The sequence below is a fragment of the Pleuronectes platessa genome, chromosome 21 (assembly GCF_947347685.1).
Source record: "Pleuronectes platessa chromosome 21, fPlePla1.1, whole genome shotgun sequence".
Taxonomy (NCBI): Eukaryota; Metazoa; Chordata; class Actinopteri; order Pleuronectiformes; family Pleuronectidae; genus Pleuronectes; species Pleuronectes platessa.
In genome coordinates, this window is record NC_070646.1 from 15,275,424 (window position 1) to 15,302,137 (window position 26,714).

Genomic DNA, 26,714 nt, shown 5'->3' on the forward strand with positions numbered 1-26,714 from the left:
GCCCTAATTAAATGAATCCATATAATCTAAAGAGACCGACTCTGGAGGGACTCGAATCCTCAACCTTTGAATTACTTGCCTGATTATTGTCTAGAAGTCCAATGCGCTATCCATTGCGCCACAGAGACACATATCAACCTAGAGTGAGTCTGTTCTAAGATTTTGGACACATTGTATAACATGTCTGTGTACTGACGACTGACGGATTGGTCATCCTGGCAGATTTCATGGTCTCTAATGTTTGAGTTGAATGAGGGAATAACTTGATGAGTGTGAATTACTTTTACAGTGTGACTTAAATCACAGAAACTGAAAGTTGGACAGTTTCAGCTCAGAGTGACCTGATGTATAAAATTGACTCTGGTGCGAATCGAACACAACCTTTGAATCCCTGTGAGGAGGCTATTGTGTAGATTTTCACATATCACTCCATTGAGTAATATGTGGCATTGATAAAACACAGTGAAGACCATGTACACACTCAATCTTGTCAGTTTTCAGTCACGGTTTAACGTATAAAGCCCGACTCTTGTGGGACTCAAACCAACAACCTTTGAATTACTCTACTTCCACTTAGTATGTCTCTTTGTATTGTGTGTGCACATTGTATAACATGTGTGTTTATCTGAATATTAGACTGGATATTGAAATCCTGTAAATGAAGAGACATTTAATATCTAGCCCTAATTAAATGAATCCATATAATCTAAAGAGACCGACTCTGGAGGGACTCGAACCCTCAACCTTTGAATTACTTGCCTCATTATTGTCTAGAAGTCCAATGCGCTATCCATTGCGCCACAGAGCCACATATCAACCTAGAGTGAGTCTGCTCTAAGATTTTGGACACATTGTATAACATGTCTGTGTACTGACGACTGACGGATTGGTCATCCTGGCAGATTTCATGGTCTCTAATGTTTGAGTTGAATGAGGGAATAACTTGATGAGTGTGAATTACTTTTACAGTGTGACTTAAATCACAGAAACTGAAAGTTGGACAGTTTCAGCTCAGAGTGACCTGATGTATAAAATTGACTCTGGTGGGAATCGAACACAACCTTTGAATCCCTGTGAGGAGGCTATTGTGTAGATTTTCACATATCACTCCATTGAGTAATATGTGGGATTGATAAAACACAGTGAAGACCATGTACACACTCAATCTTGTCAGTTTTCAGTCACGGTTTAACGTATAAAGCCGGACTCATGTGGGACTCAAACCCACAACCTTTGAAATACTTGACTTATTGTCAAAAAGTCTAATGCACTACCTATTGCACCAGAGATCCTTACTTCCATTTAGTATGTCTCTTTGTATTGTGTGTGCACATTGTATAACATGTGTGTTTATCTGAACATTAGACTGGATATTGAAATCCTTTAAATGCAGAGACATTTAATATTTAGCCCTAATTAAATGAATCCATATAATCTAAAGAGACCGACTCTGGAGGGACTCGAATCCTCAACCTTTGAATTACTTGCCTGATTATTGTCTAGAAGTCCAATGCGCTATCCATTGCGCCACAGAGCCACATATCAACGTAGAGTGAGTCTGTTCTAAGATTTTGGACACATTGTATAACATGTCTGTGTACTGACGACTGACGGATTGGTCATCCTGGCAGATTTTATGGTCTCTAATGTTTGAGTTGAATGAGGGAATAACTTGATGAGTGTGAATTACTTTTACAGTGTGACTTAAATCACAGAAACTGAAAGTTGGACAGTTTCAGCTCAGAGTGACCTGATGTATAAAATTGATAACATATCACTCCATTGAGTAATATGTGGCATTGATAAAACACAGTGAAGACCATGTACACACTCAATCTTGTCAGTTTTCAGTCACGGTTTAACGTATAAAGCCGGACTCTTGTCGGACTCATGTGGGACTCAAAGCAACAACCTTTGAATTACTCTACTTCCACTTAGTATGTCTCTTTGTATTGTGTGTGCACATTGTATAACATGTGTGTTTATCTGAATATTAGACTGGATATTGAAATCCTGTAAATGCAGAGACATTTAATATCTAGCCCTAATTAAATGAATCCATATAATCTAAAGAGACCGACTCTGGAGGGACTCGAATCCTCAACCTTTGAATTACTTGCCTGATTATTGTCTAGAAGTCCAATGCGCTATCCATTGCGCCACAGAGACACATATCAACCTAGAGTGAGTCTGTTCTAAGATTTTGGACACATTGTATAACATGTCTGTGTACTGACGACTGACGGATTGGTCATCCTGGCAGATTTCATGGTCTCTAATGTTTGAGTTGAATGAGGGAATAACTTGATGAGTGTGAATTACTTTTACAGTGTGACTTAAATCACAGAAACTGAAAGTTGGACAGTTTCAGCTCAGAGTGACCTGATGTATAAAATTGACTCTGGTGCGAATCGAACACAACCTTTGAATCCCTGTGAGGAGGCTATTGTGTAGATTTTCACATATCACTCCATTGAGTAATATGTGGCATTGATAAAAAACAGTGAAGACCATGTACACACTAAATCTTGTCAGTTTTCAGTCACGGTTTAACGTATAAAGCCGGACTCATGTGGGACTCAAACCAACAACCTTTGAATTACTCTACTTCCACTTAGTATGTCTCTTTGTATTGTGTGTGCACATTGTATAACATGTGTGTTTATCTGAATATTAGACTGGATATTGAAATCCTGTAAATGAAGAGACATTTAATATCTAGCCCTAATTAAATGAATCCATATAATCTAAAGAGACCGACTCTGGAGGGACTCGAACCCTCAACCTTTGAATTACTTGCCTCATTATTGTCTAGAAGTCCAATGCGCTATCCATTGCGCCACAGAGCCACATATCAACCTAGAGTGAGTCTGCTCTAAGATTTTGGACACATTGTATAACATGTCTGTGTACTGACGACTGACGGATTGGTCATCCTGGCAGATTTCATGGTCTCTAATGTTTGAGTTGAATGAGGGAATAACTTGATGAGTGTGAATTACTTTTACAGTGTGACTTAAATCACAGAAACTGAAAGTTGGACAGTTTCAGCTCAGAGTGACCTGATGTATAAAATTGACTCTGGTGGGAATCGAACACAACCTTTGAATCCCTGTGAGGAGGCTATTGTGTAGATTTTCACATATCACTCCATTGAGTAATATGTGGGATTGATAAAACACAGTGAAGACCATGTACACACTCAATCTTGTCAGTTTTCAGTCACGGTTTAACGTATAAAGCCGGACTCATGTGGGACTCAAACCCACAACCTTTGAAATACTTGACTTATTGTCAAAAAGTCTAATGCACTACCTATTGCACCAGAGATCCTTACTTCCATTTAGTATGTCTCTTTGTATTGTGTGTGCACATTGTATAACATGTGTGTTTATCTGAACATTAGACTGGATATTGAAATCCTTTAAATGCAGAGACATTTAATATTTAGCCCTAATTAAATGAATCCATATAATCTAAAGAGACCGACTCTGGAGGGACTCGAATCCTCAACCTTTGAATTACTTGCCTGATTATTGTCTAGAAGTCCAATGCGCTATCCATTGCGCCACAGAGACACATATCAACCTAGAGTGAGTCTGTTCTAAGATTTTGGACACATTGTATAACATGTCTGTGTACTGACGACTGACGGATTGGTCATCCTGGCAGATTTCATGGTCTCTAATGTTTGAGTTGAATGAGGGAATAACTTGATGAGTGTGAATTACTTTTACAGTGTGACTTAAATCACAGAAACTGAAAGTTGGACAGTTTCAGCTCAGAGTGACCTGATGTATAAAATTGACTCTGGTGCGAATCGAACACAACCTTTGAATCCCTGTGAGGAGGCTATTGTGTAGATTTTCACATATCACTCCATTGAGTAATATGTGGCATTGATAAAAAACAGTGAAGACCATGTACACACTAAATCTTGTCAGTTTTCAGTCACGGTTTAACGTATAAAGCCGGACTCATGTGGGACTCAAACCAACAACCTTTGAATTACTCTACTTCCACTTAGTATGTCTCTTTGTATTGTGTGTGCACATTGTATAACATGTGTGTTTATCTGAATATTAGACTGGATATTGAAATCCTGTAAATGAAGAGACATTTAATATCTAGCCCTAATTAAATGAATCCATATAATCTAAAGAGACCGACTCTGGAGGGACTCGAACCCTCAACCTTTGAATTACTTGCCTCATTATTGTCTAGAAGTCCAATGCGCTATCCATTGCGCCACAGAGCCACATATCAACCTAGAGTGAGTCTGCTATAAGATTTTGGACACATTGTATAACATGTCTGTGTACTGACGACTGACGGATTGGTCATCCTGGCAGATTTCATGGTCTCTAATGTTTGAGTTGAATGAGGGAATAACTTGATGAGTGTGAATTACTTTTACAGTGTGACTTAAATCACAGAAACTGAAAGTTGGACAGTTTCAGCTCAGAGTGACCTGATGTATAAAATTGACTCTGGTGGGAATCGAACACAACCTTTGAATCCCTGTGAGGAGGCTATTGTGTAGATTTTCACATATCACTCCATTGAGTAATATGTGGGATTGATAAAACACAGTGAAGACCATGTACACACTCAATCTTGTCAGTTTTCAGTCACGGTTTAACGTATAAAGCCGGACTCATGTGGGACTCAAACCCACAACCTTTGAAATACTTGACTTATTGTCAAAAAGTCTAATGCACTACCTATTGCACCAGAGATCCTTACTTCCATTTAGTATGTCTCTTTGTATTGTGTGTGCACATTGTATAACATGTGTGTTTATCTGAACATTAGACTGGATATTGAAATCCTTTAAATGCAGAGACATTTAATATTTAGCCCTAATTAAATGAATCCATATAATCTAAAGAGACCGACTCTGGAGGGACTCGAATCCTCAACCTTTGAATTACTTGCCTGATTATTGTCTAGAAGTCCAATGCGCTATCCATTGCGCCACAGAGCCACATATCAACGTAGAGTGAGTCTGTTCTAAGATTTTGGACACATTGTATAACATGTCTGTGTACTGACGACTGACGGATTGGTCATCCTGGCAGATTTCATGGTCTCTAATGTTTGAGTTGAATGAGGGAATAACTTGATGAGTGTGAATTACTTTTACAGTGTGACTTAAATCACAGAAACTGAAAGTTGGACAGTTTCAGCTCAGAGTGACCTGATGTATAAAATTGACTCTGGTGGGAATCGAACACAACCTTTGAATCCCTGTGAGGAGGCTATTGTGTAGATTTTCACATATCACTCCATTGAGTAATATGTGGCATTGATAAAACACAGTGAAGACCATGTACACACTCAATCTTGTCAGTTTTCAGTCACGGTTTAACGTATAAAGCCGGACTCTTGTCGGACTCAAACCAACAACCTTTGAATTACTCTACTTCCACTTAGTATGTCTCTTTGTATCATTTGTGCACATTGTATAACATTTGTTTATCTGAACATTAGTCTGGATATTGAAATGCTGTAAATGCAGAGACATTTAATAACTAGCCCTAATTAAATGAATCCATATAATCCAAAGAGACCGACTCTGGAGGGACTCGAACCCTCAACCTTTGAATTACTTGCCTGATTATTGTCTAGAAGTCCAATGCGCTATCCATTGCGCCACAGAGCCACATATCAACCTAGAGTGAGTCTGTTCTAAGATTTTGGACACATTGTATAACATGTCTGTGTACTGACGACTGACGGATTGGTCATCCTGGACCATCCATGGTCTCTAATGTTTGAGTTGAATGAGGGAATAACTTGATGAGTTTGAATTACTTTTACAGTGTGACTTAAATCACAGAAACTGAAAGTTGGACAGTTTCAGCTCAGAGTGACCTGATGTATAAAATTGATAACATATCACTCCATTGAGTAATATGTGGCATTGATAAAACACAGTGAAGACCATGTACACACTCAATCTTGTCAGTTTTCAGTCACGGTTTAACGTATAAAGCCGGACTCTTGTCGGACTCATGTGGGACTCAAACCAACAACCTTTGAATTACTCTACTTCCACTTAGTATGTCTCTTTGTATTGTGTGTGCACATTGTATAACATGTGTGTTTATCTGAATATTAGACTGGATATTGAAATCCTGTAAATGCAGAGACATTTAATATCTAGCCCTAATTAAATGAATCCATATAATCTAAAGAGATCGACTCTGGAGGGACTCGAACCCTCAACCTTTGAATTACTTGCCTGATTATTGTCTAGAAGTCCAACGCGCTATCCATTGCGCCACAGAGCCACATATCAACCTAGAGTGAGTCTGTTCTGAGATTTTGGACACATTGTATAACATGTCTGTGTACTGACAACTGACGGATTGGTCATCCTTCATGTGTGTTTGATTGAATCTGGTCAGTTGCAGCCTGACAGTTTTCCATTCATTCCCACAGTTCAACTGTCTGGATCAGAACAGAAAAGTTTTTAAGACAGTAGCAATCAATACGGATTATATGGCCTCATTTAATTAGATCTTAACATTAGTCTGGATATTGAAAAGCTTAAATCGAAGAGACATGGGCAGTTCAGGTTCTGACAGTATTTTATTTCAAACTTTTCTCCACCAACCACATTGAAGTAAATAGTATCATAGTCGAAGCAGCAATCACTGTTGCAGAAGGAGAGGGTTCTTCTTAGAAGAAAACACCTTGTGTTCCTCAGATGGAGGCAAGTTTGAGCTGGGATTCTGAGATGAAAGGTTGATTTGATTTTATAGGAGAGTCTCTAGATCTATATCTCTTCTTCACATAATTGACAGCTCGCCTCAAAATGAGAAACACGTGGAGACACAGAGAAAGCACACAATCCCACTTTAGCCTATCGGAGACTGTTGTCAGTTGAGAAGCAATTTCTGCTCAAGCCATCCCCGAAAACGATCAAGAGGAGCAGATTGTGTGAAATCTGCTTGGAACATAACCGCACCTAATACTAGTGATTAAGATGGCGAGATAAAAAAATCAAGAACAAGAAAACAGTTGCTGTAGAAAGTTGAGTAAAAAGACATAGTAGGTAGCAAATAAGAAAACATATTTTTAGAGGAAAGGGGGAGCATGTGGCTTATTTTGTGTAGCAGAATCCTTAAGAGACAACCAGTCAATATCTTAAAACAATAGAAAGACACAGAAGATAAGTGGTGTTACTACAGTTAATCAAGTTTAGCAGTGAAACCTCAATATAAACCTTATTTTTTTCCCCTTTCCCATCCTTCCACATCTCTCCCGTTGTCCTTCCCCCTGTTCCCCTCATTACAGGGTTTGTCCAAGCCAGTGGGCATGGCGTTACCCATGGGTGACTCAGGGCAGGGCCGGATCAGAGATGGCGTGTGCAGGGTCGCAGGTGAAGGACACCGTGATGGCGTAGCGAGTCCCCCAAGCTACCTTCTCCACGCGGTGGAGGTTCTCTGAGCCGGAGGAGAAGAATGAGACTCGTCCTGAGCAAGGGGAGAATGAGAGGCACTTTTAAGGAGGAGCTCAACATTTTTGGGATATACAGTGTGTTTACAGATTTCCTTTCTTTCTAAGACTGAGATGACATGGGTAATATAGTCATATTTTGTTCCAATCAGAGCTGGGGTCAGGACACAGTTAACCTAGCTTAGCATAAGGACAGGGGGCCAAGACAATAACTTTATTCAAAAATAAATTTGAGGAACAAAAATGCATAATCTATCACAGCTAAAGCTTAATAACTAAGACAATGTACTTGGTTGTTAAGAACATTTTATTTCATCTTTATAAATTGAGATTTTGGCAAATGTCTTAATCACATTATTTCCAAAAGTAAGTTGAGAACAGCGATAGACAGAAAGAGGTCTATAGCTACATTATGAATACATTTTTGTTTCAAATTGCATACAACTTTTTTTCACAAACTAATTTTACACCACACTGCTCCAGGGTTTTAAGGCCTGTGAAAACCAAGACACCCCATGGCCTCGTTTTTTGTTTGAAAACTCAAGTGTTGCAATGACAAAGACACCTAAGTTTACTTCCTGATTGGGTCATGGCCTGACAACCAGTGGTGAACGTGAACAGCATTGTCACGTTATTTTGCAACCTACTGCAAATTTTCACAATTACTCTTTCACTTCAAAGGTCGAACATGAAGTAGTGTGTTTACTAGAGCAATTTGAGGTGTTGCTAGGAGTATTTTGAGCGTTATACAGATCCAAACTAGTTGCTTTCCTTTTCCTTCTTCTTTACACCAAGACAGGCGAGCCACATCCTGACTCCAGCTCTGTACTTAATGCAGACAAGACTTGTGTTAATAATATTCCCGTCACAATCTTGGAAAGACAGAAAAATAAGCTTATCCCTCCGAAAGACTGAAGGCTTCATTCAATGTCTACATATTATGCAGCCTCGCTTCTGGAGCTGATGGAAACTTGAAACACAAAAAGAAAGAAACTGGAGCCGAGGAGAGAGATAAAGTGGCCTCAAGGACACACTCTACTTATTCCAGGATGGTATTTTAGCAAATGCTGAAATTCATTCTTTTGTCTGATTAGAAATATTTTTGACCATCCTCTTCTCGGACTGACAAACACACACACACACACACACACACACACACACACACACACACACACACACACACACACACACACACACACACACACACACACACACACACACACACACACACACACACACACACACACACACACACACACACACACACACACACACACACACAGTGCAAGTTCGATGTGGTTGCCTTAGGGTGAATATCTTCATTTATCCGAGGCTTTGCTTCGCTGGTCCAGCTAATGAGCTACGGCACAAACTGCTCATTCACAGATAGACATTTGCATTAATGTTTACAGAGCTAGTCTAGTCTGATGATGTATCCCATAATTAAAAGATTTACATTTAAAACCTTTTCAAACTCTTGTCACATAACTTCCAGTTTCTGCTCCTCTTTAAGGATTTGTCTCATTATGTGAATGTGAATAAAAAGCTGGAATCACTGTGCCTGAATTAGTTTGCTCCATTTGCCCTCCATAGAATGCAGATGACTTGCGTGTTTGTGTGTGTGTGTGTGTGTGTGTCTGTGTATGTGTGTATGTGAATCCCCATAGTAGTGCATCTGCTGAGGATGTCAGGGGAAATCAGTGCTCACATTGAAACAATGGAATTTACACTGAAATCCCAAAGAATGGAGATAAAGAAAATGAATGCAAAAAAACAAAACAGTGTGAGTGGCAAGACAATAAGTGCTTGTCCTCATGTTTTATGTCATTGTAAATGGAGAGCCTTTTCAAGTGCTGGAATTATCCACACAGCTTTAGATATCGGCACAATTAAGTAATCTTTGAAAATATAATCCCTCGGAGTTGCCTGTATAAATGTTGGCTGCGTTAAGAGTGAGCAGATTCGGTTCAGTCAGCAGAGCAGATTAGCGGTTACTCAATGGAGGAATATTTAAAGGTGACTTCACCAATGATAACACTCTTTAAAAAAAGTAACATATCAGGTTTAGAAAACAATCATTATCACATTTTAATGTGGACATTTTTTATGTATAAGTTATCATGAATTTTTTTTTACGTTATAACATAATAACGTTCAGTATTTTTCTGCCATGGCAGCAATACACTTCTGAACTATATATCGATAATGTCATTGTAAAGAAAGATTGAAATGACATTGCAATTCTTCATTGCATATAGATATATTTATTAAACTTTATATGTGAACATTTAAATGTCTATGTAATTGGCAATAATATACGTGATAAAGGGAATTAGAATAACAAGTTACCTAATTAGTACTTGTAGCAAATTTGGTTTATCCTCTGATCTGCTGTGAGTGTGCCCTGTACATCAGTGTCTCATCTGAGCTTTCTTGGTCAAGTGAGCTGAGTGGAGACTGAAAACACATCTCAAATGTTCCAAAAAAAACTCGAACGCCAGCAATACTGGATTTCTCGATACGATAAAAAAAGTATGTGGGTGGGATTGATATGCTGCAGTCTCTCCTCACATGCTGGATCTTTTGCAACAGTTATCATGAATAATAGAGGAGTGAGTGAGGTTCTGTTTACTAAATACGTGGCTTCAGGGTACTTTATTTTGAACTGAAACACAGGATAAATGTAGTTTCTTTCACTCCTTGATTATGGTAATGTGAATTTTTCGATGTATATTTTTTGGAAAATTGTCATGTCAGTAATAGTTTATAACTTAAGTCAAACAATAATATTTTCAAAGTTTGGCTTTCCAAATCAGTTTGAAGTAAACACAGGATGAAATGAAGAGCATCACCAGGTGCACAGGCAGAGAAAGAACTGCTGAGTACAGAAATGTTACCAGTATTACGTGATCTAATCTTTTCAACAGGAAGTTGATCAAACTAAACCTCAGCAATTGAAACACTGATTGACTGGACACTATAGCTTCTGTTTGAGCGCTTAACCAAAAGTGTTCAATAACTGTTACCTTCGGAGTTTCTTTGCTAATTGCAATCATTGAGAAACTACTTGTCATCAGTTTAACACAACCTTGCTGTTTGAGTCACTCCTCTAGTCTATTTATAGTGTTTGTACAAACAGCCACACATCAACCGACTTGTACTTAACAAGGTCCTTATCATCACTGACCCCATCAGGACGAGTGGCCATTGCTAACAATGTGTTCAACGATGTGTGACACCAGCTTGCGGCTGGCAAACTGACAGTAAACAACACAAAGTGCACAGCAAATCAACAGACTGTCCAATCGATGTATTGATCCCTCCCACAGCCTCATAATTAATTAGTGGAGGATGAATCCCGCAGGGCGTCTGATGTCCCCAGGGGGGCCAGGATGATTAAAGGCAGGTAAGTCGGCGTTAAGGGCCTTTTTCAAGATGGTGTTGATGAGGGAAGGGCTTTTTCACTTTTCCCACCCAGGTATAATGAGGTGAGGAATGCTGGTCTGGGGACTGAACAGGAGAAAGCCTGCTAACAAGCAGTAGAAGGTCAATAATAAGTTGCCGTGGCACCAGGGCGCTACTGACACCCGGTGCAAAGCTGGGCCAAGCGCAACACAAAGGGCTTTAGATTCAGACCAATGCAATCGTCATCTTCCCTTCCAGCTCAAATAGCAAATGCACTTGTGCTGATCTAAATACTGATGATTGGTGTTACGCACATTGTTGGTACGCTGCCATCACGAGGTGGTTCTCACACATGCAGGTGACTTGATAAACACTTTTTAACTTATTTAACAGATGAAGAAGACTGTCAGACGCTGAGTTTTTTTCCCAAGAAGTTAAATTGTTAGCATGACAAGAAATACTTAACAATCCCAAGCTATAGTGAGAATCTGCAATTTTTCTCTTCTTATAGTTAATTCTTCATAGAAAAAGATTTAAAATTTTTAACTGTTGGTTGGGGGAAAAAATTATAATTTCAAGATATAACAATAGGCTTTGGAAACTTTGATGAGCCTTTTTCATTCTTGCCTTGATACAAAGTGACTGATTGCGTCGAGTCCAGCTCAGCTTGTGACAAAAGTTCTATAATGTCTGGTGTGGTAATGGAGGAGCTTTGAAACCTGAAAAAGATTAAAGGCCTATGTATGCTTCTCCGTTTTGACGGACACGGACGGACACGGAGAGGGGAACACCCCTCTCCGAGCTCCTCAGAGAGCTTTTCGTGCACCTCTGATTTTTCTAACTATCCGTCGGCATTTCGGAGAGCCTAGGAATAGTCCTTGGCTGTGATTGGTCCGCTAACCTCTGCTAACGACATTTCCGGACCTCAAACTTCCTATTTCATTCCCTGCTTTTCCGAGGTCCTGTCACCATGGCAGTAAGAAAATGCACTTATTCGAAGTCTCTTTGGATCAAAGCGTAAAGTAATGTAACGTAAAATAAACTAATCTCACTCGTTTTGCATCAGCGTTCTCTACAGTCATTACCCAAAAGTCATTGTTACAGGTGAGGGTCGGAACAAAGATCGACTGGTAAACCCAGACTATCGCTTTCCAGCTCAGCTTTATCTTCACCAAAATGGTCCGGAACACCCAAATGTGTCCTGTGCCGCATATGAAGGACATATGAAGTGTGCTTGGGTCGGATCTACTGTCTTCGAGCTACTGAGCTGAAAGTCAGCGTATATACATTTTGACCATTTGAAGGCATCAGCTGTGATGTGTCTAGTAGTCTTGACAACCCGACACATTTTCCTTGTATTCAGTGTATGTTTGCAGGCGTGTGGCCACCAAGGTCAAGCTGCTGGTGTGGCAGCCCAGCGGAGGTTATCTAATTCCCCTGTGGTTGTCTGAGCTGGCAGGTCCCCCCCCCCCCTGATTGGCTCCTCTGACAGGTAGAAGAGCTTTTTTCGCTCTCTGTCCTTCAATTGCTCCGTTTGTATCTGCCGTTCCCAGCTCAACATCCTATATCTTTATCGCATATCTACACTTTATCTATCTCCCAGCCATTTTCTGTCTGTGCCCACCCTTCACCTTTCCGTGCCCTTCAGGGGAAGCTCTCACAATCAACGAATCCAACAGTCATCCCTCTGACTCTCCTTCCGATCACTCAACTCTTCTTCGACCTGCTTATTTTTCTCTGCAACAAACACTCTTGCATCCGTCCTCCTGGTGCTCACTGGCGTTTCATTCTTGACATTTGCTTTCACCGACAGCCGAGCCCCGACTGTCTTCCTGGTGCTATAGTTATACCTTATTCATCGCTGTCACCTCTCAGCAAACTAATCATCCATCAAGATATTAGATTCAGATTCTCACCAAGTCAAAACCTTTCAGTCAACTGCCCAGCATGATGGCCAAAGAGAAAAGTAAATGAACCTGGCTATTGATACATTATGCATGAATTTCTGCAGCGTATCCTACTTGATGCACTTCTCTAAATAAAACCCCCAGTGACAGCTGGGATCACAGTGGTTAGGTTGCACCAGTGGCTCTGACAGGTCTGTCATATTTAGATTCAGGAGCCTGCTCCAAACATCGCCGAGAATTAGAAATCTATCCAGGAGGACCTTAAAGGGACTGTACTTGTCCTACTCCGCTCCCTCCCTTCTTTTTTTTGTCTTCACTCAGCAGGTTGCATTTGGCTGAAGATAACGCTGTCATTATTATCCTTGTTCTCTGGAGGTTGTTCTCCATTCACTAATGCAAGACGGCTACACTTTTCACACGAGGTGGTATTGAATGCCGCAGTCACTCTATATGTCCTTCAGTCAGCAACATGTACCGCTCCATCACAAGACAGCAGCCAGGGATGCTTCACTGACCTGGTTTAAACTACAGTCCAGACCGTTTATGATCGTATCCCTCAGGATAAATGTTAATACCAGGTCTTATTATGTTCACCGTTGCTTGCTGACTGGGCAAGAGTCTGGTGTTGTACTGGCAAATGGGGTGTTTGATGTATCAGAGTCAAGATGGCATAGTGAAGGAGGCAAAAAGAAAAGTAAGCTATCAGAGAGGAAAGTGAAGGATTAGGATTGCTTTTTGTGAATTGCCGGTGATGAGAAGCTGCAAGTAGCAGAGGAGTTGAATTTGAGGACAATGGGGTGAGACAAAGGGAAGGGAGGGACGCTGAAATCTGCAATGCTGCATCTCTGGACAGCTTCAAACACAACCTGTTCACTAAGGTCTTTGGCCTCAGTTAACACTCCACCCTGCCACTGAGTGTATTTCTGTCCTGTTTTGTGTGAATTACTTTTTATTTTGTATTTTTATCCCCACTGAGACATGTAAAGCGTCCTTGGGTCTCTTCAAAGGCGCAATATAACTTCAAGTTATTATTATTATCTAATAATAGATGAAGAAAAAAAAACTGCAGTTGCTTGCAGGATTGCTTGTAGTCTTTGTCTCTGATGATATCATGTTTTAACAATGAGGATGTACATTTTTCTGGAAGTGATACCATAATGGTATTACAGTGACAATGAAATTAACAGGTCACTTCAATACCTTCCTTCAAATAAAAAGAAAACCAAATTCTATGCACTTTCTTCAAATAGTTTAGCGAATACAAGTATATCTTCTCTACTGGGCGTCACCCATTCCAACAGCACATGAATGAATGGCTAGAATGGCTGTCGCTCTCTATATTACATAGGTGTTCGCATCCTATCGGATAGTTAAGCATAAATATGCTTTTCCAAATGACACTGTGTCCTAACGTCTGGCGACTAGTGTCTCTGTTTGGTGAATCTGAGTTAGATATGAAAGTCCCTGAGCGTAGAAACGACAATGTACTGCTGGTTGGTCCTTTATCTATCACCTGACCTTGGGTACTGCGTAGAGAGAGAAGGGAGTATCTGTGAAATTAGACAGGCACTATTCTCTCAATGGTGTATAGATATAATGTGTAATATACATTATTTACATAATATATAGCTGCAAAAATTCCTCAACAATGAAGACAGGACACAGATATAAAAGCCTTTAGTCCATTTCCTTAATTGCAATCTGAAACCAAACCTAACTGTATCAAATGTAAAAACAATGTAACAAAGTCATAAACTGTGGTTTAGACCATTGTCCAGACCGTCAGGTGAGAAAACATGGTATTGAAGATAAAGTCACGAATATGCAACATCTATGTTAACACATTTCCCCTCTACTGTAGACTTGAACTTTGGATGCTGTGGTGCACATCCACCGAACCATTTCTTGTGAAACAGGTCATAGATAGAGTTTGTTGTTGCTGTAAGTACAGTATAAAGTCTTGAGAGAATTTACTTATTTCTTATATTTTCGGGCTACAGTATGTAATTATTATTATTATTACTTTCATTATAACAACCAGTCTGACAGAGCTCATATGTGATGGCGAACTGGTCTCTCTTTCTCTCTTAAGTTTTACTCCAAAAGTCGTGTCCTTTCATGACCTTACAAAGCTGCATGTTTTATTCTTCACCTTGCTCTAAATTTTAACTTTGCGATAGTAGAAGTGATAGGTCGAAAAAGTTACGATGGAGCACATAATCAAAATGGCAGCGCAAAACTAGAGCACAGGAGTAGAAAGCACACCATCCAATTCGACGGTTGTCCGAAACATGATGGCATACTCATTCCCTGGTTCCCCAGAGAACTCATCCAATTTCCCCCACGTTTGCCTCAAGTTCCCTTGATGCCTCCAGAATTTATTTTTGCACAGGTAGCTTTGAAATATCCATTTATTATACCTATGTATTTTTGGTCTATGCAGAATGCATTAACACACAAAAGCCAACTGAGATCAAGTGGCCGTTATGGCTAACCCACAGGGTATCATAAGAATTGTAAAGCCTATAGTTCCCTAAGCATGTGCAGCGGTCTGTGCTGCTGATTCCCCACTTACAGAGGATTATGAACTCTTTGCCACACATGTTTGAGTACTACAACCACCTCCAGTTATACTAATTCAGCTGAGTACAGCAATTATCATTTAAACATGGCTGTGATAAGGACTTCCTCTAAATATACACCACTTATTCTATGACTGGATTAACAGGCTTAAATGGCTGGAGCCAGGGGTCACCAGGTGTTACTACTGGTGGTCGGGTTTTACAGTATCTTTCCTTACAGAAGGTCACAAATCACCGTCTTTGAAGGCTGAATGGGAAAAAAGCACTGTGGGATTCTGCGTTAGGCAGTTTTCGTAGAATAGTTACCTGCCCGAGGTTCCACTGTCCGATTTCCATTTTGGTCCATGAAGATAAATCGTCCTCCGGTGAAGTCAGAGCCGTAGTCAGACAGGTATAAAAGAGAGGTGTAGTCAAAAGAGCCATAAGTTACCTGTGAGAGAGGAAGACAGTGTCTGCATTGAGATAATCAGGACTACAGAGTAACCTTCTCAACATAATACTGTCTGCTGGCTGCTCTCTGTATCTGAATACAGAGCTGTATTGAGATAAAAACGACCTTTGGCTGACATCATGCTCTCAGTCAAAGGTCGACTCAGGCATCAGGACTAACATCCTGATGCCTGGCAGCTAAAGTATACTGTAATTAATGATAAGATGTTCATATAGGCCCAATTCAAAAGTAGTTATTAATATCTGTCCTCAGAGATGTGTCACTCATTACCATGAAGTAATGTTTGTGTGTGCGTGTGTGTGCGTGTGTGCGTGTGTGTGTGTGTGTCCGTCTGCATGTCTGTGTGTGTCTGTGTGTGTCTGTGTGTCTGTGTGTGTGTGTGTGTGTGTGTGTGTGTACCGGACAGATTTTCACCAAACTTAGTGAGAATATTGTAATTGTATCTCATTATAAGGTTTTTGGCATTACTGCCTGCACCTTGGCCAATTCCCTGCCTTGGACTAATCTCTTGTAGAAAGTTTGGTGCCCTTTCTTACCTACATCTGACCTCCCAAGTATTCCCTGCATCTAAGCCCTTATTAACTATCTGTGTCACATAACCATCTGTTTTAAATATCGTGACATTAAATCCTATAGATTTACATTTTGGTCTCAGTTTAAACAGTGAACCAACCCATCAACTTAACCTTCGATCAACCAATTCCCTCAAAGTTAAAACAAGTAGAAATGAAATGCTAATTCAAAAAACATCACAATTATACTGATGAGTAGTTGCTTATCATCGTCAGGCATATATAAAAACTTTTCATCGGGAGCATTATCCAGCCGATGAAAATAGCTAACACAAAAAACAAACGTTTGGAGGTTTCATTCTAACAAGTCATCACAATGACATTATCAGGGTAATCTCAGGTTGGGCTGGGACAGTGACAGTTTATCAAAGAAAGCTGCATTACAAAAAAAGCAGATACAAGGCCTATTGAGTAAAATGGAGAGATGCTGTGGAGCACAGAGAAACACAGAATCTTGTGCTTTTGGTGCTTGACATTTACTAGGGATTAAAAGTCATTCTCAGCCGCACTGCTTTTTGAAAGTAAAAGGCTAATTTGTTTGAGCACCTGTTTGTAACTCTGGCTCCTGCTCTACAACAGTCGTGTGCACCGCTGGATCTCATCCAGCTACAAAAAGCCTTTGCAGGGCTGCATCGTGACCACTTTGTACAACATGAGAAGATTATCATCCTCATATTGTAAGGGTGCTTTATATGTTCATGGTGCTGCATTAACTGTTTGACCACAAAAAGAACAGAACACAGTTTATCATAAGCTGCTTCCAGACATGCACTGTGCTCCAGAGATCCCCCGAGTTTCTCCGGAGGAGGTGTATGTGTGAACTAAAATGTTCTACTGAGAGCCTCCAGAGTTTATATGGGCTTTCTCCGCCTGGCCCAATAGTATAAAGTCTGCAGAAAGTCAGCAGAATCAAATAAAATGAGTAAACAATCCGCTAGATTCACTGTGAGTGAGTGGGGGAGTTAATGATGCATCGAACATGTGACAAAATTAAATAATATAACTACCCGTGAATACAAAGCGGAGCCATACACGTAGAAGACACCGGCAAAGATTTCAACAGTTTTTTGGTTTTAGGAGCCGATGCCACTGTTGATCTGCTTTTAAATGAATAAACACGTGATCTCCGTAATTTATTGCTGTTGTGAACACGTCTGGGAAGAGAACCCCCGCTGCATTGTGCTTGCGTAAAAGGAAAACTGCGGAGAAAGGACAGACCCAATTCTCCAGAGATCTCAGGACATGTCTGAAAGCTGAAATGCTGAGTTTTCCTGTCACAGTAGACAGTAGTATATCAGCCATGTGTCTGTGCCCAATATGTCAATCACTCCTGTTTTGCTTTGGGCTCATGGGATCCACTGCAGGTGACTCCTCACCTGTTTTCCTTATCAGACCTTTGGTTGCGAAGGATTATATATAGGAGTAGTTAAAAGGAATAAACTAAATGGATTATAGTCTGAAGGTAGGGCTGCAATCTGAAGCCGGATAAAGCAAAATGCAAAATGAACTGTGCTGTCTCTGTCTCTGAAGCGAGTCTTACAGTTTTGTTGCCATACAGTATCACTTTTTCTTAATAAAGACAATTAGATAAGCTTTTTGCTTAGAGAACTGAGGTATCTATTTCATTCAGAGGTTTGAAATATGTGGCTACATGTTTCCATTCTGTTCACCACTTGGCTTTTTTTGGAGGTATCTGTTTCAGCCCTGTCAGCACTGGAGAGTTTCAACTGTTCAACTCCTGGGAAGTTTTGTTAATATTTGTATGTTTATAAGAAAGTCTTGGTACTATTATCTTAAATATTTCAGAGAAATACTTTTTGCTTTGGTCTATCATTCTGTTTTATATCCATTCACAGCATTCATTCATTAATTAAAATTTCTACATTTATTTTGATATTTCTACATTTATTTACTTATTCGTTTCTAATCAATTGGTTTAACCAAACCGGCTTAACACGTGTTTTGTTTAAAACTTGCATCATGGTAATTTCTCCATCCCAAGACAACTTTAAATTCTCATGTCAATTAACAAAGTGAAAAACAAAGAAGAAGAAAATAAATAACGGAATCTAGTATATCATCACTCACTTTTACAGGAAAATAGAGAAAGCTGCAAACAGCATTACCACTGGCCAAGCAAACAGGCAGGTGAAGAACGGGCACTGGTATTTATATAGAAGGAAGAGTGTATGACATGAACCATTTACATAACAGAATAGAGGCATGAGCCGCAGGACATTAAGAAGCTGTTTTGAAGGGGAATAACACTTATTTTAAGAAATTATGTAATAATAAGTATTTCTTGGTTCAGCTAGATCTAAAACTTGCAGCAGCTCAGTATTTGAAGAGAAGTCAAAATGAATGTGAGAGCCAGAAGGGATCTTTCAGTGAAAGTATCTGTGGCCTTAAATCTCAAAATTAATTATACTTCTTCCAGAGATCAGTATTTCAGCAAATTATCAGCACACCTATTGTAAGATAAAATTTTGAAGATAATCAAAATGACTCCATAAAGTGTGCGTCGTTCAAAAATGACAGAAGGCCCAAGTGTTAATAGCAGTTTGGGTTCTAACATATTGTCCTTTTCTACTTTAAAGCTGCAAAGTGATGTTCTCCAGCTCTTCCTTTGTTACTATGTTATTTTACTCGCAGTTTGGGGTCTTGCTCTGGATCGCTTCGCAATTGGACATATCTGGAAAAAGTCCACATGGAAGCAGCCGGGAGGTTGCATCCGCCTCCACCTTATGCAGATGAACTAACTTGGTTGAGTGAACAGTGAACCCAGTCCCAGAACGTGCACAAAGCACGCTCTCCATGTGGTCCGCGACTGTGTGTACACACTCTTCTGCATTGCATTCTCAATTTATGGCTCTTTCTGCTAAGAAAATATCATATTTAACCTCTAATTCCCCATCTTTCAATATAGAAGCTCATTGGAACCACGAGGGTTATAGGGCAATTTTGGTGATTTACCTTATCTATATGTGGGTGCCAGTACTCATCGTGTTGGGTCTGGGCTTCCGTGCTGTTGATTCTGGAAAAGAAGGTGGGCTTGGTGAGGTACATCAGACTGGGGTCCAAATCAAACGTCTCAGCAATAACCGCCTGGATTCGCCCACGTACGTCTCTGATGGTGGAAAAAAAACACACACAACATGTCAGGGTGAAACGAGTGAAATAACTCACTTCAAGGACGGATGATTATCAACCGTGATACACTGAGCCCCTTTGTGCAGCAACAGAATGCCCCAACACTTTAGGACTAGAACTGCTACTACCACATTGTTTGTGTCAATATTTATAATCACTTCATGTTGACTCTCATGATGGTTTTTGCTACTTCCAACGCCAACAAGATGCTTCCACAATATATGATGAGCACAGTCAATGAATAGATATAGGAAAAACTCTGTACATCAAGTTTGTCTAGCAACATTAATATGAATTATTATTCGAAGATATCCAAATATATTTGAACGAATTGCATGTTATGTCAAATTCACTAAATTTTTTTTTTTGAAAAAGTGAGAGCCCTAGCAAGAAGTTAAGTTTGCTATAATGTTGTAAAAAGTACCATCTTTTGCACTGTGTGTCCCTAGTTCAGGAAATGTCAAGTATCTCATTTTGAATCAAAACTCAAAATATACACTGAATGCATGACTGATTTGAAAATGTCACCTGTAAAGCTCGAAATCCTCTTTTGTGAACACGTCCCCGATGTCATCCCCAAAGTACCTGCGGGCACATCACACAGCCACAGATAGTTCCAGGTGCAGACACAGTCAATCAGAGACACATGAGCAGACAGACACAGCATAGACGGTCGGGGTAGGGGGGGATCTGATCTGTTAGCATAAATTAACGATTCACAGCACAGTGTATAGTGTGCACTTACTCGGGCCCAGCCATCCAAACACAGCAGATAGTAAACGTCTGAATGCCTCACATGAGGAAGTCCCCAGTGGGGCATGAAGGGAGGGAAGAGAGATGGCTGCTCTATAATTATTGCTGCCTGATTAAAAGCCTGATGGTCCCTGAGGGTCTGATGTCAGCAGGATGCCCAATGGGACAGGAAGGAGAAATGGGAGGAAACTGAGGGAGAAATTAGGGGAGGGAGAAGGATCATGAAACTCCTGCTGGCAATGATGAATGAGGGTTGTATGGATCACTGGACCTGGAGAACACAGCTCACAAGGACCAACATCAGTGAGACTGTTACCGTAGTTTATTGAGTTTATTTATCGCTAAAGAGAAATCAAATGAGGACAAGAGGTGAGTAGCTCCCCACCTGTAGATGTTGACAAACTGTCTTCCCATCGATAGTGCTCCAGAGTGCAGGTCCAGTATGGAAGCCTGCAGGGGTTCAAGTTAAAACGGACATTAGTACAAAAGACAATTCAGTCTTTAAAAATAAATAGCAGGCTGTTGATGAACACATGCATGACACATTAATCGTCTCACGGTTCAGCTCCGTTCCCTCTGTGGTTTTCTTGGTTGTCAACTCCTTGGGGACCCTGCTCTGTTTTTTCTCAAGCCAGAAAACTCCCCCCTGCTGTTCCCATTCCCTTCACTTAAGTGTCTTAACACTCCATAAATAGGTTCTGTATTGGCTGGGGACCAGATGGAGAGCAAGGACATAGGGCATGGCAGCGATAGGACTCCATATTTCATCTGCCAGAGCAGCAAATCAAGTCGGCACTCTGCTTATTGTACCAGCTGGCCCTCTAGTGCCAAGAGAGCTCCATCACAGCAGGGAGACAGAATTAAATATTTGGGCACATATGGGTTTTCTGGGCTGATTGGTTTTAATAGATTAACAAATCTGTGATGAAAATCAAAAAAACGAAATGATCCTATTATCATTTATCATCAGTGGTTACTAATGCTGACACATGTTGTCCTTTCTAAACACTTTGGAGGAACTGATCCACACGCTACATGGCACAGTGTTTAATAAGATAGAGTTGATTCAGGTAGAGTTAGGGTTACTACAGCTGAAAGTGCTAGTTGTCTTTTAAAAAACTAGAACTACACCTTTGTCAGCCAGTTAAGTTGTAGGAAATAGGACCACAACCTGCCCTTTGTTTTCTGTGTTATGCTGTTGAACAATGGTTGGGAAATTGTGTTGCAGAACAATGTGATCTCACACCAAAGTAGACATTTGACATTCTGGATATAAAGTTGACAAGGTTTTCCTGAATGCACCACAGTTTACAATACAATAATGTAATAATGACCCCAACAATAAAGATCATTAATCACATCTGCCGAGCAGGCCTTGTTAGTTTGTCACGTTTTTTTTACGTAACAGGATTACACAAAAACTACACTACAGATTACTTAAAAACTCGGTGGAAAGATACAGTATGGATCTTTTTTTTTTACTTTCTTTAAAACGTCAGCATATTTTCAAAAACATTTTCCTTAAATTCTCAGATAATAATTCATGAATCTCAATGAAAAAAAGCATCTTAAGGGGACTGACATTTATGAGTGTGTGCAGTTTAGGGCAGATTGAAATAAAAAATCTCGATGTAGTGAATTTAACTGTTGCAGCTGCTTTAGATGTCGTATTTATGTTTATGTTATACTTTAGAAAATGGTCAGCAAAGATTTTGGGGAAAACATGCAAAACCACCAAATTGGCCTCATATAAATTAACATGGACAAAGGACACATCAAAACCCCTTATTAGTTACAATGTGTGTTAATCCCTGTTTCATCATTATATTATTCCAATCATTTAATTTATGATATACTCACTCCTCCCTCTGAACCAGCCAGTGCTAGCCCCCTCTCAGCCAGCCTGCGTGTGAGAAACAGAAAGCATAAAGAAATATTCACCCGCACGACATAGACAGGGGACAGTGAATGGAAAAAACAAAGAAGCAGAGACAGAGATGAGACACCCTGCACTCTGTGTGATTACCTCTTGAGAACCTGAGCCTCCTCCCTCGTTACCACGCCGTCTGTTACTGCACGGCCACAAGTCTGAGGTGTGCATCCTGGGAGAGATATGAGCAAGAGACGGTTTAAAATAACAACTTCATGCACTTTCCTCTGCTTTTGGAGGCGCTGGGCCCAAGAGAGGGAGAGAGATCGTGGCTAGCTGAAGAAGAAAGTGCAAGGTAAGAGATTCATCAGAGTTCTGTTCATTAAATCCACACGAATTCAGCTCTTCTCTGCAGCTGCTTGACAATTGTAATTTACTGCTCGAAGCTGGAGTCTCCTGCTGTTTTATTTAGACAGTGGACATGCAGTTTGTATTCTGAGCAGCCCACATCTTTAACAACACAATTTCCAATTTGTACTCTTCTTTTTGCTAAAACTTTTTTTGAGTTTTAGAGAAACAAGAAAGTTGCCGGTAAGATAAGAAAAGGAGAAATAGGAAGCAGTCTGAAATGTTTGTCATTAAAAATGCGTCATTCATCATAAACATATCAGTTTTTATTCATTGAGGTAGATTTATTAACGGGCTCAGTAACAGTAACATTTGTGACAGAGATGTTACTCGCTCAGACCTGTAACATGTCTTTAGCCCATCCATACAGGTCTTGAACTAAATGAATTCTACAGCAGCACAAGGTTTATTAAACAGAGAGAAACGACACACAAGTTCACTGGATCACATATCTCATGAAGAATCATCTCTGACCCAAGTAAAATCAATTCAATAAACAGTGTGGACATTTTACGTCAGAGAATCTTTTCTTGTTTGATCCATCTGTAAAAATAAATATTTATGCTGTGGGTAGAAAAAGATACAGAGAGACACCGACAGGACTAATCACAACTTATAGTTTCAGCTTTCATCCTCGCCAACTGCAAGGATGAATAAATGAATGTCAGCAAATGAGGATTGGAATGTGAGTCCCATCTGAAGCTCAAGTCAGATGTTATAAAACAGCAAGAACGGTTAAACTGATGACGAATTTATCACTAGGAGAAGAGCATGCTGTCAGGATGGTGTCAGCATCCCTCATGCAAATAATGATCTTTAACGCACACACACACACACACACACACACACACACACACACACACACACACACACACACACACACACACACACACACACACACACACACACACACACACACACACACACACACACACACACACACACACACACACACATTTTCAACGCTCCTGTGTTCCTTTGCCATGATTGTAAAGTACTTTGGCACAATAACCAATGTTTTGAATGTGCTTTATAAATATATCTGACTTGATAAACGTCCCGCAGGTCAGGCACATATATTGTATGCAACACCATGCATACTTTTTAAACGTTAAATAGCGGCATTAAAACTAGTTTCATGATACAATAACTTGGAAAAGAGAGAATGTTTCCACCTTCATTCCCACTTCCCACTTCCCACCCTGAATGTCTATTCTTGCACTTTGGTGAGTGGGTACAATCTCCTGTGAGAAGGGTGGAACCGACTGATAGTCGCAATTTAATGAGTCAGAATCAGGACCAACAGGTTGTAGAGTAATGCTGAACTGAGGATCAGTTAAAAAGAGTAATTAAAATCAAGCATTTATCTCCAATATTCAGTGAGGAAACTTTTAAAATACTAGCAATTGTCCACAGTGTTTGGTGCATTTAATACAGCTAGGGATGATGGGTAATATCCAACTTTCAGTTGTGTTTCAGTTCAGTGAATGGGAGCACACAATCAGAACTCCAGTCGACACATTTATATACTTTGTTTCTAAATCTACATGAATACGGACACAGAGCCCAACAGAATCAATAACCATGTTTGGCTGCAGGGGGGCGCTGTTGCTCAGTAAAAAATACATAGTGTTGCTTTAAAGCAGAGTTTGTATTTTAGACCCTTATTGCATTTTTGTGCCTTAGATTTCAAGTGCATACGCTTGTCCCTATTTGCTTCGACACAACTATTGTATCGGTTTCAATTTTATTCAATGGACCCTGGTGGTCAAACCTCCACTTTTACAAATATTATGATCAAGATGGTAAATGGTTTTGTATTTATATAGCGCTTTTCTAGTCTTGATGAACACTCAAAGCGCTTTACAGTACAGTTTTACATTCACCCATTCACACACACATTCATACAATGCATCTATTCGCAGCACTTTGTTATTCTATGGGGGGGCATTCGGGGTTCAGCATCTTGCCCAAGGACACTTCAGCATGCAGATGGGTCTGACTGGGGATCGAACTGCCGAACTTCAGGTTGGAGGACGACCACTCTACCCCTCAGCCACAAGTAGACTTGTGCTATGTCGCCATCTAGTGGGTTCTACGCTGATTCACAGAGAAGTTGTTTGTAGTTTTTAAAACACAAAGTGCCACTGGGTTAACAAGTTTTTTTCTCTCATTAAATAGGTCTGGCCTGATCCCATCCCACTTATGTTGACACAGCAGATGCTTGGCAGCTAACTCCCAGACACATTATCGTGCAAGGACCGGAGGCTCACCTGGATAGCGTTGGTAGTTCTCATAGTCTTCAGAGCACTCGACTGTAAAGACTCTGGGCTGAGGAGAGACCAGCTCCCCCCGTCTGACCAGTGTTTCTGTAACGTCACGGTCCAGAGAGCTCAGGTACCACCACGTAGAAGCCCCGCACACAGAGAGCACAAACAGCAGCAAGGCCACGAGTCCTCGGTACCCCCTCCATGCAGATCCCTGCCTCAAAGCATTACCTCTGACAAGACAATGAAAATATATCAGATCGCCTTCATTTGGCCGATTGTAGAAGTGTTGTCAATTCTACATTCAAAATCAAGAGCTGGTGCAGAAAGTTATTTTATCTTTATTCCAATTTCTCACACACACTCTAGATCAGGGATTCTGAATGAGGGGAACTTGTATGCTTTATACTACTTCAATATGAGCCAGCATTTAGGCTTGCTGATATGAGCCAATATGATGATTTTTTATTTTACACAATTAACAATGCAGAAATGATGGGTATTTCTATTTACATTTTACAAAAAATTCTGAATTATGAAATGTATTTTCATATATACATATAATACAACCAACAGCATTTATTTATCATTAGAGCCTTATCAATATATTAATTTGCCAATTAAAATACTCTGATATGAGCCTTTAACAAACATATGGTTAGAGGTTTTTATTTCTGACTATATGAAAAAGAATATTTTCATATTATAAACTATGCATAAAATGTGTGCATTGCTGAATTTGTATTAATGTATTAATATATTTCCAAGTTCTGTATATTTGGTTGTATTTGTGTATGGTTGAACTATAAATTGAAGATTTGTTACTGCTTATCTACTTCAGAATTGATTAAAATATTTTTTTATTTAATTGGTTATTGATCTTATTTATTTCTGTTTCTATTCCAGCATGTTTCTATAGGTTTGTCCTACTGTTAAAGAGCCTGTTTTCAGATTTAGATTTTGTCATTAGTGTCAGTGACAGTGTGATACGTGGCCCTGGCACAGATCATAACAACTGTAAGTCCCATTCACTGCAGAGTAAAGAAAAGCACACATCAGACATTAGCGTGGTGTTATTCTGTCTGTTTCCCTCTGTTGTGTCGGTAGCAGCTTGTCAGTGCTGCCATGAATTTAGCTAGGTGCAGGTGAAAGTGTCCCCTCCCTGTGCATGATGACAGCGACCTGACAGAAGATCACACAGGAAACTGCCATCATTTCTTTCACTTACCTTTTAATTTTCTTTTCTATCTCTGTGTTATTGGGGCCCTTCATGTTCCTCATTCGCACAAGCGCCATTTTGACTCAGGACTCCTGCTACGTAGCATTAGAAGACGTTTAAATGTTGATATCTCTGTCTTGACTAAACACACACAGCACCGAGCCCTCAGCATGTACTCCCTGAGTCTCTACACTTCCGGGTGGAAGTCTAGCGGCCCGCTCATTGGCTCTCTCCAGGAAATAAACTAACAATTCAACTACAGCTCCCAGCTGTGAAACCCCTGACTACTCCCACTGCTCCTCGCTCAAATATCATCTTCATAAACAGTCTATGTATACAAAATAATGGATTAGTTTATCTGGGCTGAATTCTATCATCATGGAGCAGCCGCTCTGCGATCCACTGGTTTGCCCGCTCAGACTGAAGTATTCAACCACCTACACTGTTCATTTGCATCGAATCCAGAGACAATTCATCGAGCGCAGGGACAAAAAATTTCCCGATTCCGAAACAAATACTTTAGTCATATTAAACTTTGTCTTTCCTCCCGATGTGAAAGAAAAGCAGTTTGGAATAAAAAATAAAATGTTTATCCAGCTGCTGAGGTCGTAAGGAAAAGATTTAGTTTGGTGTTTTTTGTTTGGATGAAACTTATCAAATGTT

At 40.1% G+C, this 26,714-nt stretch overlaps 1 protein-coding gene and 7 non-coding genes across 8 annotated transcripts; all 8 read right to left on the reverse strand.

The window, feature by feature from the left end:
- Positions 1–716: 716 nt before the first annotated feature.
- On the reverse strand, positions 717–808 carry trnar-ucu (transfer RNA arginine (anticodon UCU)). Its single transcript is given in 2 exon segments — positions 717–752; positions 772–808. It is a non-coding gene; the product is annotated as a tRNA-Arg (tRNA).
- A 637-nt stretch (positions 809–1,445) lies between these two features.
- trnar-ucu (transfer RNA arginine (anticodon UCU)) lies at positions 1,446–1,537 on the reverse strand. The gene is given in 2 exon segments: positions 1,446–1,481; positions 1,501–1,537. It is a non-coding gene; the product is annotated as a tRNA-Arg (tRNA).
- Positions 1,538–2,757: 1,220 nt separating this feature from the next.
- trnar-ucu (transfer RNA arginine (anticodon UCU)) lies at positions 2,758–2,849 on the reverse strand. Its single transcript is given in 2 exon segments — positions 2,758–2,793; positions 2,813–2,849. It is a non-coding gene; the product is annotated as a tRNA-Arg (tRNA).
- A 1,317-nt stretch (positions 2,850–4,166) lies between these two features.
- trnar-ucu (transfer RNA arginine (anticodon UCU)) lies at positions 4,167–4,258 on the reverse strand. Its single transcript is given in 2 exon segments — positions 4,167–4,202; positions 4,222–4,258. It is a non-coding gene; the product is annotated as a tRNA-Arg (tRNA).
- A 637-nt stretch (positions 4,259–4,895) lies between these two features.
- Positions 4,896–4,987, reverse strand: trnar-ucu (transfer RNA arginine (anticodon UCU)). The gene is given in 2 exon segments: positions 4,896–4,931; positions 4,951–4,987. It is a non-coding gene; the product is annotated as a tRNA-Arg (tRNA).
- Positions 4,988–5,573: 586 nt separating this feature from the next.
- Positions 5,574–5,665, reverse strand: trnar-ucu (transfer RNA arginine (anticodon UCU)). Its single transcript is given in 2 exon segments — positions 5,574–5,609; positions 5,629–5,665. It is a non-coding gene; the product is annotated as a tRNA-Arg (tRNA).
- Positions 5,666–6,204: 539 nt separating this feature from the next.
- On the reverse strand, positions 6,205–6,296 carry trnar-ucu (transfer RNA arginine (anticodon UCU)). The gene is given in 2 exon segments: positions 6,205–6,240; positions 6,260–6,296. It is a non-coding gene; the product is annotated as a tRNA-Arg (tRNA).
- Positions 6,297–6,578: 282 nt separating this feature from the next.
- On the reverse strand, positions 6,579–26,474 carry uts2r2 (urotensin-2 receptor 2). The gene is made up of 9 exons (XM_053413334.1): positions 26,061–26,474; positions 24,839–25,065; positions 22,314–22,389; positions 22,148–22,190; positions 20,673–20,737; positions 20,063–20,119; positions 19,358–19,511; positions 15,668–15,791; positions 6,579–7,484 (listed from the first exon to the last, which is right to left on the reverse strand). Exons 1-9 carry the CDS (start codon positions 26,126–26,128, stop codon positions 7,348–7,350), a joined length of 951 nt encoding a protein of 316 aa, XP_053269309.1. The 5' UTR covers positions 26,129–26,474; the 3' UTR covers positions 6,579–7,347.
- Between the last annotated feature and the right edge of the window lie 240 nt (positions 26,475–26,714).